Source organism: Oculina patagonica, chromosome 7 (assembly GCF_052425735.1).
Source record: "Oculina patagonica isolate OP01 chromosome 7, crgOcupat, whole genome shotgun sequence".
Taxonomy (NCBI): Eukaryota; Metazoa; Cnidaria; class Anthozoa; order Scleractinia; family Oculinidae; genus Oculina; species Oculina patagonica.
Window position 1 is genome coordinate 16,614,767 of NC_135764.1, and position 12,797 is coordinate 16,627,563.

General features: G+C 39.1%; 2 protein-coding genes and 1 pseudogene across 3 annotated transcripts in view; all 3 read right to left on the reverse strand.

Moving 5' to 3' along the window:
* Positions 1-322: 322 nt before the first annotated feature.
* Positions 323-1,470, reverse strand: LOC144659495 (uncharacterized; annotated as a pseudogene).
* Positions 1,471-3,661: 2,191 nt separating this feature from the next.
* The window catches only part of LOC144659484 (DNA (cytosine-5)-methyltransferase 3A-like), a 31,731-nt gene continuing 22,595 nt past the window's right edge, over positions 3,662-12,797 (reverse strand). For both annotated transcript variants that reach the window (XM_078519932.1, XM_078519931.1), the window contains exons 20-21: positions 4,190-4,323; positions 3,662-3,935 (exon numbers count right to left, since the gene is read on the reverse strand). In XM_078519932.1, coding sequence (XP_078376058.1) covers positions 3,791-3,935; positions 4,190-4,323 — 279 coding nt within the window. In that variant the 3' untranslated portion in view covers positions 3,662-3,790. The remainder of the gene's footprint in view (positions 3,936-4,189; positions 4,324-12,797) is intronic.
* Positions 4,319-12,698, reverse strand: LOC144659491 (uncharacterized). The gene is made up of 2 exons (XM_078519945.1): positions 12,239-12,698; positions 4,319-6,264 (listed from the first exon to the last, which is right to left on the reverse strand). The coding sequence occupies exon 2, from the start codon at positions 5,940-5,942 to the stop codon at positions 4,794-4,796; it is 1,149 nt and encodes a 382-aa protein (XP_078376071.1). The 5' UTR covers positions 5,943-6,264; positions 12,239-12,698; the 3' UTR covers positions 4,319-4,793.

The window sequence follows — 12,797 nt, forward strand, 5'->3', positions numbered from 1 at the left end:
ATGAAAAGAAAGCGACAGGAAAATAAACGAAACTATATAAAACGACAAGAAAAGATACTTACAAACGTTATATGGCACAGGAACAAACGATGTAGAAATAAAATCTTTGAGAAGCGATGAGCGATGGACGAAGTGAACGGTACTAAATCTAAAGACAAACTAGCAAACTAACGGTGAAACTAACACGAAAACGAACGAAACAAAGCGAAATTATGCATAAAAAACCTAACAGAATATAAATGGCACGAAGACACGAAAGCGAGCGAAAACAATGAAATGACGGAAACAAAGAAATACATGCAAAATAACTATAATAAGTAATTTCTTGGATATAGATTTTGTTATGAAATTTAGCGATATAAAATCACGACGTTTCGACCTCTCCGAGGTCATTTTCAAGTGCGAATAAAAATATAAAATTAGCATAAATATATTAAAATAGTAAAATAGGCAAAATTGTCACGAACGCTGAAAAGCGATAAAATATGTAAAAATAAGTGACAAAATATTAATGAAGTTAAAAAGGGTTAAAAAACTTAAAAATACAGAAACAATAAGAGTAATTAAAAAGAAAAACCGACCTAAACAAATAGTTTTGCGCGGATGGAATCGCATTGTTTGTTCAGAGTTGGTTTCAGTTCTTTGATAAAAAACATTTCATAAATAAGGCAGTCAAACTTGCTCTGACACTTCTTCAAAATTCTAAAAAACTGCGCAATGTCATCTGGGGCCATATCGTGTTGTTCCTTTAGGTGAGTACCAATGGCCGATCCCTTATGTTCTTCAATCCGTTGGTGAAGATGTCGGCACGTGTATCCGACATACCCTGCATCACACAGTTTACACTGAAAATTATACACAACGCATTGTTGATTCACAAGGGGTGGCTTGTCTTCCCTCACTTTGATTTCATCCTTGATTTTCCGACTCGTGTACACGGGGCTGATGTCTACCTTGATCTTCCGGCTGAGGTCTCCAAGTTGTCTGCGGACCGAATTTGCAGATTTCTGGTCTTTGAAAGGCAGCACGATTCTGATTGGGTCTTGCTTCTCAAGATCGTTTTGTTGGGTAGGTGCACCCTCGGACACTTTAGACTCAATAAATTGACGGATGCATGGTTGACTGTACAAGTTCGTCTGGGTAGCGCAGACGGGAAAAGGTCACTTTGAGGCGTTCACACTCTTGATGAAACAATTTCCACGAAGAAGAGAGCTTGAATGCACGGTTGAGCATGGTGTTCAATAGTGATCGTTTATATCTTACATCCACATGGCTATGATAGTGTAACAATAGCCCGGTGTCCGTAGGCTTTCGGTACACCTTCGTGTCTAAATGGCATCCATTCCTGATGATATCCATTCCCAAGAAGGGGAGTCTGCCATTTTCTTCAAGCTCCATTGTGAAGTTGATAGAAGGATGACTGTTGTTTAACGTAATTAAGAACTCAGAGGCTGTTTCTACATCAGGCATTGCGCTAAGCGTATCATCGACATAGCGTTTGTAGAAGGCAGGCATCTCGTTTTTTTAGAATTTTTTTTAGAATTTTGAAGAAGTGTCAGAGCAAGTTTGACTGCCTTATTTATGAAATGTTTTTTATCAAAGAACTGAAACCAACACTGAACAAACAATGCGATTCCATCCGCGCAAAACTATTTGTTTAGGTCGGTTTTTCTTTTTAATTACTCTTATTGTTTCTGTATTTTTAAGTTTTTTAACCCTTTTTAACTTCATTAATATTTTGTCACTTATTTTTACATATTTTATCGCTTTTCAGCGTTCGTGACAATTTTGCCTATTTTACTATTTTAATATATTTATGCTAATTTTATATTTTTATTCGCACTTGAAAATGACCTCGGAGAGGTCGAAACGTCGTGATTTTATATCGCTAAATTTCATAAAAAAATAACTATAATTAGAAAAAAGTCAAATGCGGCAGCAACAAACATCATTCCCTTAAGGCTCTTTATAAATTCTGATGCTGACTTATTTGAGCATAAAACAATGCTTGGTTGTTAACATGCTTTTTCTCAGGAGCGTAAATGGCCTGGGGTGTGTGGTAAAACATAGTCAATGGTCAGTCGCTTTAGCCCTCAACCGGATCTTTTGTTTGGGAAAACCAAAGTGACAAGCATACCGTAGTTACTCGAATAAGCGCCGCCCTCGAATAAGCGCCGCATTTGGGTCAAAAAAGTTAATAAGCGCTGCAGTCCCGTTGCGGCGTTTAACTTAAAACGGCACTACAAAGCAACTCTAAAACAAGCTTGAACATCTCTTTGCATCAAAAGCGATGTTTCGCAGTTATGAGTGATTGCTTTATCGCTCTCCCATTAGTTTTTCTATTCAACACTCTTACAATACGTAGTTCTGTAAATGTTGTGAAGGTTGCAAACTTTGCCACGACAGCTAGCGCCACTTCTGTCTCAGCAAGAGACAAATACTGACCATCAAAATACGCTCTTTTCAATAACTGTAAAAGATAAGATTCTTTGTGGCGTCCAAATTTTAAATAAGCGCCACCCTCGAATAAGTGCCGCACTTGAAGCGTGAAAAATTTAATAAGCGCCGCGATGCTCATTCGAGTAAATACGGTATATCAATGATTCCTTATTTCAATTTTCACAGTTAAGCTGGTGAGTTGCCTCTGCCATTTGTCCTTACTGACTCCCAGTAATCTCTTATGAGAAAAAAGAAGCAGAATGTGGGCAGTGATGGGAAGGAGGCATCCCTTGTGTCTCACATTTAAAACGCTTTTTTTGCTTAATGGGATTTTTTACAGAAAGCAAAAGTTTACGGGCTTATAAATTATTATTGAGGGATGGCTTCGCCAGCAAGTGCAGGGACATTAAACAACAGACAGGCTCCCTAGTGGAGTAAAGAACAGACAATGGCTCAGGTTCTGTTGCACCTTCAGAAATTCCCATGTAGAATATTCCTTCAAGGAAACTTCCCGATGCTATCTTGAAGCTAAAAAATCTGACCACAAGTTAAGATAACTATGCTTTTAGTGGCCATTGTTGATTCACTGGAGTCAAATATGTATGCTCTTGAGAGAACAAAGATACTAGTAATGGGAGAGTGTTTTGTTGAATAGGAAAGACTAAAGAACAATATGGAAACAAGCGTTAAGTTACAAAGACTTTTATTTCATCCGTCTTCAGACCAGAACAAGAAAGTTCAAACCAAAGCTTACTTGTTAGTAACAACATACCCACGAAACAAACTGGCACTAGAGGGCATGCAATTCAACAAACCAATCCAAATGAAACTTAACAGTCATGTGGAAAGTAAGCGAACTTTTTTACCTGCCAACTACATAAATTTGGAACTACCCGGTACTCTTGCATTTGCATCGCATGCCTTTCTTAAGCTCAGAATGGAAAAATTTTCAGCATTGTCTTCAAGACAATGTTAGACGTCTCAAACTGAAATTCGCAAATGTATACACAAACTCCCCTGACTGAAGCATCTGATATTCAGGTTAGTAAAGAAGGCACCCACAATTTTTTTTGTTCCCTCAAATGTTTATTACAAGAACAAAGCCAAAACGCAACCCTGAATTAGAAATTGTTTATATATTTTAAAAAAGTACTAAAATATTCAAAATAAGGCAATGTGGAATAACTGATATACAACTGTACTGATACCCGGTATAAAAATCTTTTTTCTATATCTTATAAGCATGACTAACACTACTCTCCTAATAAGGAACAACGTTTTTACCGCTTGACGCAACTAATAATACCCGATGAATATACTGATCAATGTTGATCAATGTTGTAAAATCACTTTATGCTTCACATTTATAGTAATCCTTAAGGGGGGACAGAAGGTGCCTTATAACAGGAACACTCCAAGACTTCCCTAGCAGCCGCTGTCTTTGAGACCGGCCCATGTTGCTGACGTCAGTGTAATGAGAAGGTAAACCAAACAACCTACAATTGAAAACCAACAGTGGTTATTCACCAAATACAAGGCTAACTGCAGCAGGTTTTTTGCCCATTCTCATGCCGCAGAGGCATGAACCCTTTGGGGGACTTTGGGGGGTTATGCATTCCAAACCTTCGCTTTAGTGTGGCTTTTACCAACCCACAAAAATACATCAAAAGTGAAGAATTGCCTCTAATGTACATTCACAAACAAGTACAATGTCTTGCCAGGATAATTAGTGTATTTATGACAATGTTACCTTTCCATTTCTGTTATCCAAAGAATGTCGTCCTTTTGTTGCCCATCACTTGCTGTAAATTGAACTGGAAACAAACCCTTCTTTGTTTGAAGCATAGAGTTGGCATTGGTGGTGAGAGTCTGTACTTTGGTGAACTAAAACAAAATAATTATGACAATATAACTACCTCTATTAACTAGACAATAAACAGGTTCTCCTTTCCTTTATTGAGTAGGAAGCCAAAAAAACAGCAGAAAAATGGCCCAATTGTCACATGTCCTATTTTCCTTTTTTTTTTTCAGTTCGTACTTGATACTCCACAAGGGAATGTAGGGGAGAATGTACCGGTAAATGCCTTCAACCATGAGAGTGATTAATATCTTTGTTCTTGACACACCTCACAAGAAATAACTGACTATATAGCCAATACAGCTAAGCCAATTCTTTTACACCTTATGAGGAAAAAACAAGAGGATCCACAAAACTTTTTTAATCAACAGCCTTGTTCAGATTTACTGACTACAGAGGAATATTATCGGCATTCAGCAGCTAAGTACATGCAAGGGTTTTCATATACAACGCAAAATATAAAGAAAGATAAAATATTATTATGGCTTTGAGCTTATCAAAGTAGTCCTTTGAACAGTCGCACAGAGCAAGCTGTGATGGAGAAATATTGCATTCTTTCATGACACTGACGGAACGGTATGTTTGTTTTCACACACCATTTGTCTTTTTCAATGTCATAGCATTCAACAGTAAGAATGTGAGGACGATCTTCACTTGCACCTAATAAATACAAGTCTGTTCCATGGCTTAGCATAGTCCCCCGCCAGCCAGGGAGTGTTGAGCTTGCTATGAAACACCATTCATTTGTTTGTACATTGTACATCTCACAGGTCAAAACAAACAAATCACCCCGGTAACCACCCGCAATGAAAATGTTCCCACGAGCTGCCACGCCACATGCTAAACGCCTTGCCTCTTGCATGCTTGCTATTGCCTCCCATGTTTCTGTAATCATGTCATATCTTGAAGAGTCAGCAAGGCTTCTATCTCCCGGGTATTTGAGACACCCACCCATGGCATAAATATACTTGTCACTTGAAATGAAACAAACATTGACTATTTCACCACACTGGGGTAGAGGAAAACTCTGCCAGGAGTCTAAATCAATATTGTACCTATAAAGAAAAGTTTTTATTGTTCTTGTACGGATATTGTCTATGATCATAATGACACAAATGTCTCCTTCAAAAATTAATATTTTCTCAATGGTTGTCAGTAAACCAGTCGTAAAAGTATTTGCTGTTAAAGAGTGTTCAAGTGTATTTTTGAAATTAAATGGAATCCAGCGATGAGAGATTGCATCGTACCATTCACACAACTTGAGATTGGTTGTAAAATTCACAGGTCTTTCTCGGCATGATACAAGATGTTTACCACACATGGCTGGGTCTGATGACTTGTTCCACTCATCACTATCAGGCATGTAACAGAGGGTCATCTTACATCCACATACAAGAACACCCTGTGATTCTTGTGACTTTCTTGGTGTCTGTGGCCATGGGGTAGGTACAGGTGGTTGATCTTTCGAACGTAATGCACTTGTCACGTGATTCACACAATCTTCATCGTCTGCGACAAGATGGTTTGTTATGATGTCACTCAACAGATAGTCACGCGATACGAAGGTCAATCGCACGTGGCGGAATAATTCCTTTAAGTTTCTTTTTCTTTCGTTCCTGTTTTGATCAACCCACATAATTATCATCTTAAAGATATCTCTTTCTGCGCTTATTTTGATTTCATCGCTCGATATCCACTTTTCAACTTCCTGAGATGATAAATTCAAGAAGTCTTCAGATTCGGCGACGCGCAGCAAATTCGAGCGGATAAAGTTTCGTGTCGTCTCGCCCAGTTCGTTGAACTGATTGCTCTCAGCGAAATGGTACAAAGAAATACAGTTTGACTAAGACAAGTTCTGCTCCAGAAACCTCCTAGCGACAGTTTTAAGCTCCTTAAGCAACAGATAGTCAGCTGCGACCATGAGTTCCTCTGCATCCGCTGGAATTGATATCTGAACTCCGCCTTGGCTTTAACCTGCACGCTTATTTTGGCTGCCGTTAACGCCCCCACTTTAGCCTGGTGGTTGTGGAGATGGTTGCCGGACAGGAACTGGTCGCCGCGTTGTCTGACTGTGGCTCTACACGGGTTTGATTTGGGACGAACGGAACACTGCCAGTCGGTGACAACCCCTCGCCTCCTATGTAAGGTGAAGGTGAACCCATGGCTGTCTATCAGCTTCGGTCTGCCTTTTTTGGAGCTGCTTTCAACGATCTCGTACGTCAAGGCGAAGGAAGACGACGTTTCAGCCGGGGCGGGGTCAAGAAGAGAGGATTCCTCGTGGTCAGTATACTGGTTCGCCGCATCGTTATCAGCCTGGGACTCGTCGGGGTCTTCGATTCGGGTACTCTCCGCATCGGGCTGTGGTTCTGCATGGTCAGCGAAGGTCACGTTTGGCGCTTCCAATTCCATGTAGCTGGAGGGATCAGCGACGGAATCAGCGAAGGTCAGGTTTGGCGCTTCCATGTAGCTGGAAGGATCAGCGACGGAACGGACGGAATCAGCATGGGTACAGACAGCGCACTGCCAATCAATTTCGGTGCCATCTCTCACTGCAGCCCGGTAAACCTCTTGAGAAATACCTATTGAAACAAAGTAAAAATTTTAATAAGGAAAAGGTAAATACAGTTGAGGTCGCTATGGTCTCTGTATGTCACGGGGTACCTGTCGCGGTATGTAAGTGGAAATATGTATAAAAGTGTTGAAAACTTACCGGTGTTGCAGATTCGATGATTCCAGCGAAAACAGCCGTCGCATTGGATGCCTTGTTGTCTAGGCCGAACTGGTTCATCGCATACAATGCAGTTTAAAATCTGCGCAGTAGCCATCGTGATAAGTTTAAAACTCGCTTTAACTCGGGAACGGTAGTTGATAGTCGTGATGTGATCGTGAGATCGAATGATCATTCTTCGCGCCCTAGGTGTTTTCTACCCTCCGTAGGATCGAAATGTTAGCTCAATTAGATTTAAGAGCTATATTCGGAGAGTTTGGAGAATCGAAAGAAACTCGCCCTAATTCGATTTTTTTTTTATTTCGCCAAAACATTGCTTTAGCTGAACTTATTCGAGGAAAAATAGTTTTAAGTTTCAGCGTTTTATTTTACGGGCGAAATTTAAAAAGTTTTGAAGTGTTTGAAATTTGGATACAATGGCCGTTTTCGCCGCTTTGAAGGTTCAAATTTTCACACTTCTTTGAGAAAACAGCGGAGGCGTTAAAACAATCCTATTAAAACGAAACTAAGCACAAATATTATTTTACCCTTACACTTTAAAGCCGTGTAATAATTTTCTCAAATTGTTATTTGTAGCTTTTGAACTGGGCGTATTAATTCAGTCGCCATTTGTGTCTCGCCCACGAAGGACAAAATAAGGCCAACTTTGACTACTGTAAATGGCCACTGGTATATATCATTTGGTCAAAATATTTACATGTTTAGAAACCTTTGTTTTTGGTCTTTACACCAGGAAAGTTTCAGCTCTGGGAATCCAATATTTTTCCGTCAGTAAAATAAACTGTCATGGCATATTAGCGAGTTGTATTTTATGCAAATTACACGGTTAAAATACATTTCACAATGAAATCACTAACAAGAATGAACGATTCACCGCTACTTATCCTTGTTTATGCTGCTGAGCATTTGCTGACGATATCACTTCAACTTCCAGTGTCCTGCTGAGTCTTTTGACAAAATATATCTGGTGATGATGAACTTGCATGAGCGTAAACCAACGACCAATTCATCAATAAGCTCGACAGCAGGAAATTTGATATCCGCGAATTGACATCTGAGTGGCGCTGATTTGCCCGGTTTTCATCGCTCTCTTTAAGTCTTTTGAAAACATGGTAAACTATGCACTCCTAACTGCAAAATAATCAGTTTTTATCGATACATTGACGACTTCCAGGAGAATTATTTGTTTAGAAATGCGTGAGCGAAGAAATCGGACTGACCTTTGAGTTGACCCCCGCGTCGTCACGTTACTTCCTTCCGTCACGCGTTGAATTAAAAATGTAAAAATTGAAAGAGTGACATATCACATATAAGATACCTTGTTAAAAGATCGTAACACTACACTTGTCTAGATTGCGAAAAATAGCAAAGTCTTTTATTAGAACTTTTTCTGTTAAACAATTACAATGTTTTTAAAATACCTCCGAAAGTAAAATGATTATAAACTTAAACTAATGTTGTGACTATCTTCTGTATCTCACTTCGACTCGCTTCTGCTGTCGAAGAAGTATTTATTACCTCCATAGGTCATGTTGTGTCGGAAAATACATAAAATAAATGTTAATTTTTTTTTTAATAAAAGGCAATAAGGAAACATGAAATCTGCAGCGCGTATTTGTATACCGTGCTGTTAGATTCATTTTTATGTGGACGTGATTATAGCGTGCACATAAAATCTTCTATGCACGTCTAAATAAAAAGCATATAAGTATGAATCTGTAACAATGAGGAACTGATTATCTTCCTTTTTAAGCTATCGGTCCCACAAGCACTTTAATAAGCGTTTTAATTGGCAGCAACGCAAACCTGTAATCAGTCACGCTTTGCGTCGCTAGCTATATTTTTGTCGTTGCTTTATCCTTTTAATTTCCAGTCTAAAAATCAAATCTATTTGAAGTCTTACGGTTCTTTTTCCTTATTTCACATTTGGCCACCTTCTACACAGCATTCGCTTTTATAGAGAGCCTTCTAGAGTAGCCAGGTGACAGACATATGCACAATCGCATACGCCGGAAAAGACGAGTACACTGTTTCTTTTGGAATGAGTGATAATTGGCGCAATTCCTTCCTATAAAATTTTATAGTTTAGCCGGGTGCTGTAAAATACACATAACATCGGAACAAAATGATGGAGAAGGCATTTTCGAGATTCTTGATCCAAAACAACTTCCTCGGCGGACCTCCTCCGCCAATAAAATCTCGAAAATGAGCACTTTAGATTGACCAAGCCTACAGCAATTCAAAAAGCTGGCTACGCCCCTCAAAGTGTATTAGAAAAACGGACACTTTCATACACGTCCAATCAGCAAAGCAAAAGAAGATCTTATACAAGAGTCGGATAACAAGGCTGTACAGTAACCTTGTATTTCTGTTTCGAAATATGAATACCAATAAAAAAATAAAAGATATGCATGATTCTTTAGTTTTTAAGCAGCAACGCAGGGGCGGATCCAGGATTTTTCTTAGGACGGGGTGCAAAGTAACTGACTAGACTCGACTGGTGACAAAACAAATTTTAACAACGAATACTCCCCCTATATTCCCCCTAAAATGGCCTATATGGGGAGGCTCCGCCCGGAAAGGGTACCTTTTTTAAAAGGGCAAGGATTTCACAAGTTTAGGTATACGAAAGGGCATGGAAATCTGTCATTTAGGTTTTTAAAAGGGTCTTTAATTAAAATATTTCGAACAGTTGCAATTTATGGCTCTACATGAAAACGACAAGACAACGTCGTGATCTAAGTGTAGTGCCAGGTCTTTCAGGTGTATGAAAGGGATACCTTTTTCAGTAAAAGGTATACGAAAAGGGTTTAATTTCTGTCAAAGTGGTATATAAAGGGATAAGGAGGCGGAGCCTCCCCGTATAAAGCTTTTTGGGGTATCCCGCCCACCCGGGCATAGCGATCCTGCAACCTTCTGTCGATATTCTGACTCCTGAAAATATCTGTCAACAGGAGTGATGCGAACACAACCTGTCCAAACATAGAGAAGCAATGAACACGCTGTAAGCAGTGTAAGCTGGTTAGATCTTTTAGCATCCAAAACAAGCACGCTTCTCGCGTGGGCGTGCGCGAGGTTCGCGTTTGCCGCTTGCTCCATTTCCGCTGTTCTGTCAGCAAGAAAACTGAGAAAATCTGGGCACGATTGATGACAAGATGCTCTAGCTAACAACAACTTCCATTCACTATCAAGGGAATATTAATCATCTCCACTTAGGCCGTATAACTGACGATGTCCCGTGATGTCTCTAATGATAAATATTCTTCTTGGCCCGGATAGTCCCTGCTTGATCCACAGGCGGTCGCGTCATCCAGTAAAGCGAAAAAACGATGAAGATGCCATACGCAAAAGTAGGTCCAAAAACAAACCATTTCCACTAACCAGCCGTAATTTATTGTAGCCCGTAGCCTTGTTGCGAAAGTTATAATTTGATTAGTAGTAAAACTACGACATGTGCGATGTTGCAACTTCCTGAAACATGTACATATAATAATATAATTATGAAAAACCTCCAAAAGCTTTGTTAACTTTTTTTCTAATCAAGAATAAGTGTACTGTTTATACAATCTTTTGAAAATCTTTTCATTTGTTTCATTTTAAATACCGTGACGGAAGGAAGTAACGTGACGACGCGGGGGTCAATTCAAAGGTCAGTCCGATTTCTTCGCTCACGCATTTCTAAAGAAATAATTCTCCTGGAAGTCGTCAATGTATCGATAAAAACTGATTATTTTGCAGTTAGGAGTGCATAGTTTACCATGTTTTCAAAAGACTTTTAAAGAGAGCGATAAAAACCGGGCAAATCAGCGCCACTCAGATGTCCATTCGCGGATATCAAATTTCCTGCTGTAGAGTTTATTGGTGAAGTGACCGTTGATTTACGCTCATGCAAGTTCATCATCACCGGATATATTTTGTCAAAAGACTCAGCAGGACACTGGAAGTTGAAGTGATATCGTCAGCAAATGCTCAGCAGCATAAACAAGGATAAGTAGCGGTGAGTCGTTCATTCTTGTTAGTGATTCATTGTGAAATGTATTTTAACCGTGTAATTTGCATAAAATACAACTCGCTAATATGCCATGACAGTTTATTTTACTGACGAAAAAATATTGGATTCCCAGAGCTGAAACTTTCCTGGTGTAAAGACCAAAAACAAAGGTTTCTAAACATGTAAATATTTTGACCAAATGATATATACCAGTGGCCATTTACAGTAGTCAAGGTTGGCCTTATTTTGTCCTTCGTAGGCGAGACACAAATGGCGACTGAATTAATACGCCCAGTTCAAAAGCTACAAATAACAATTTGAGAAAATTATTATACGGCTTTAAAGTGTAAGGGTAAAATAATATTTGTGCTTAGTTTCGTTTAAATAGGATTGTTTAAGCGCCTCTGCTGTTTTCTCAAAGAAGTGTGAAAATTTGAACCTTCAAAGCGGCGAAAACGGCCATTGTATCCAAATTTCACACACTTCAAAACTTTTTAAATTTCGCCCGTAAAATAAAACGCTGAAACTTAAAACTATTTTTCCTCGAATAAGTTCAGCTAAAGCAATGTTTTGGCGAAATAAAAAAAAAATCGAATTAGGGCGAGTTTCTTTCAATTCTCCAAACTCTCCGAATATAGCTCTTAAGCCTTTCGATTGGTTTATTCACTTCCGTTAGAACAATAGGGAAAATTAGCAAGTTTTTTTAACACAATGAGTTAACGCGTCTATTGATATGATAATTTACAAACTCGCCTACCCACGCGTCAGATAAACTCAAGTTTCCTCAGAGGTCCGGTGCACCACCGAGTTACACAACTTTATTGATCGTATTTGTGTTTCTTGATAACTATTGTGGAGTTATAGAGTACGTCTCATAAATATATTGATCCAAATCTCTTTTGTAAATAAACATAAACTTGGTCTCGTTTGTGTGTTCTCATTGCGGAGGAGGGCTGGGTATCGGAAGGACTTCGCGAGAGCACTGGGAATTATTTACGTCGATCGATCGAGTCGCTTCGGCGAATTATAGATTATTCGCAAACTAATATACTGATCTTTTCTCGAGTTTACTTTTATATCGAAACAATTTCAGTTTGTCTCGAATCGACTTTACATGTGTCTCAGTCTGTCTCGAATCGACTTTACTTGTGTCTCGAATCGACTTCGACTTGTCTCGAAACGACGTGTCTCGAAAAGACTTTGTCTCGAAACGACCGGACACCAGATAAACTGCAGAATATGTTTCACAACAGACTCTGTCAACATCTCCAGCAGTCGAATGACTCCTTCAATGGCCTCCTTCATCCCGCTTTTCAGTAAGTTTTCAAAGAAAGGACTTGCTTTCGACAGCACCTTTCTATGGATCCTGACTTCTTTCTCGTTGCTGATAAGCACGGTAACATGGCGCGGATGGTTCTTGTGAGGTTCTTCCGATGATTCTTTACATTCGTCGACCATTTCGCACTTTCCAGCAATGCTTGGATAGGAACCCATGATTAAAAGATGACGTTAAAGTCCTACACGGTGAGCAACAACTGCTTGATATCACAACCGGAAAAGTTATTGCCAATCTAATAATATTCTTGAACGATGTCCCACGGCAAAAAAATTTTTTGGGATCACTTTCTTGGTGAGCTTCGCTGAGCTTAGAAACCAGGCTTGATTTGGTAGCCGAGCCTTCTCCTCACAATAATAATAAAAATAATAATAATAATAATAATAATAATAATAATAATAATAATAATATCTTTTATTTAGACACGATAAATTTACAGCATAGC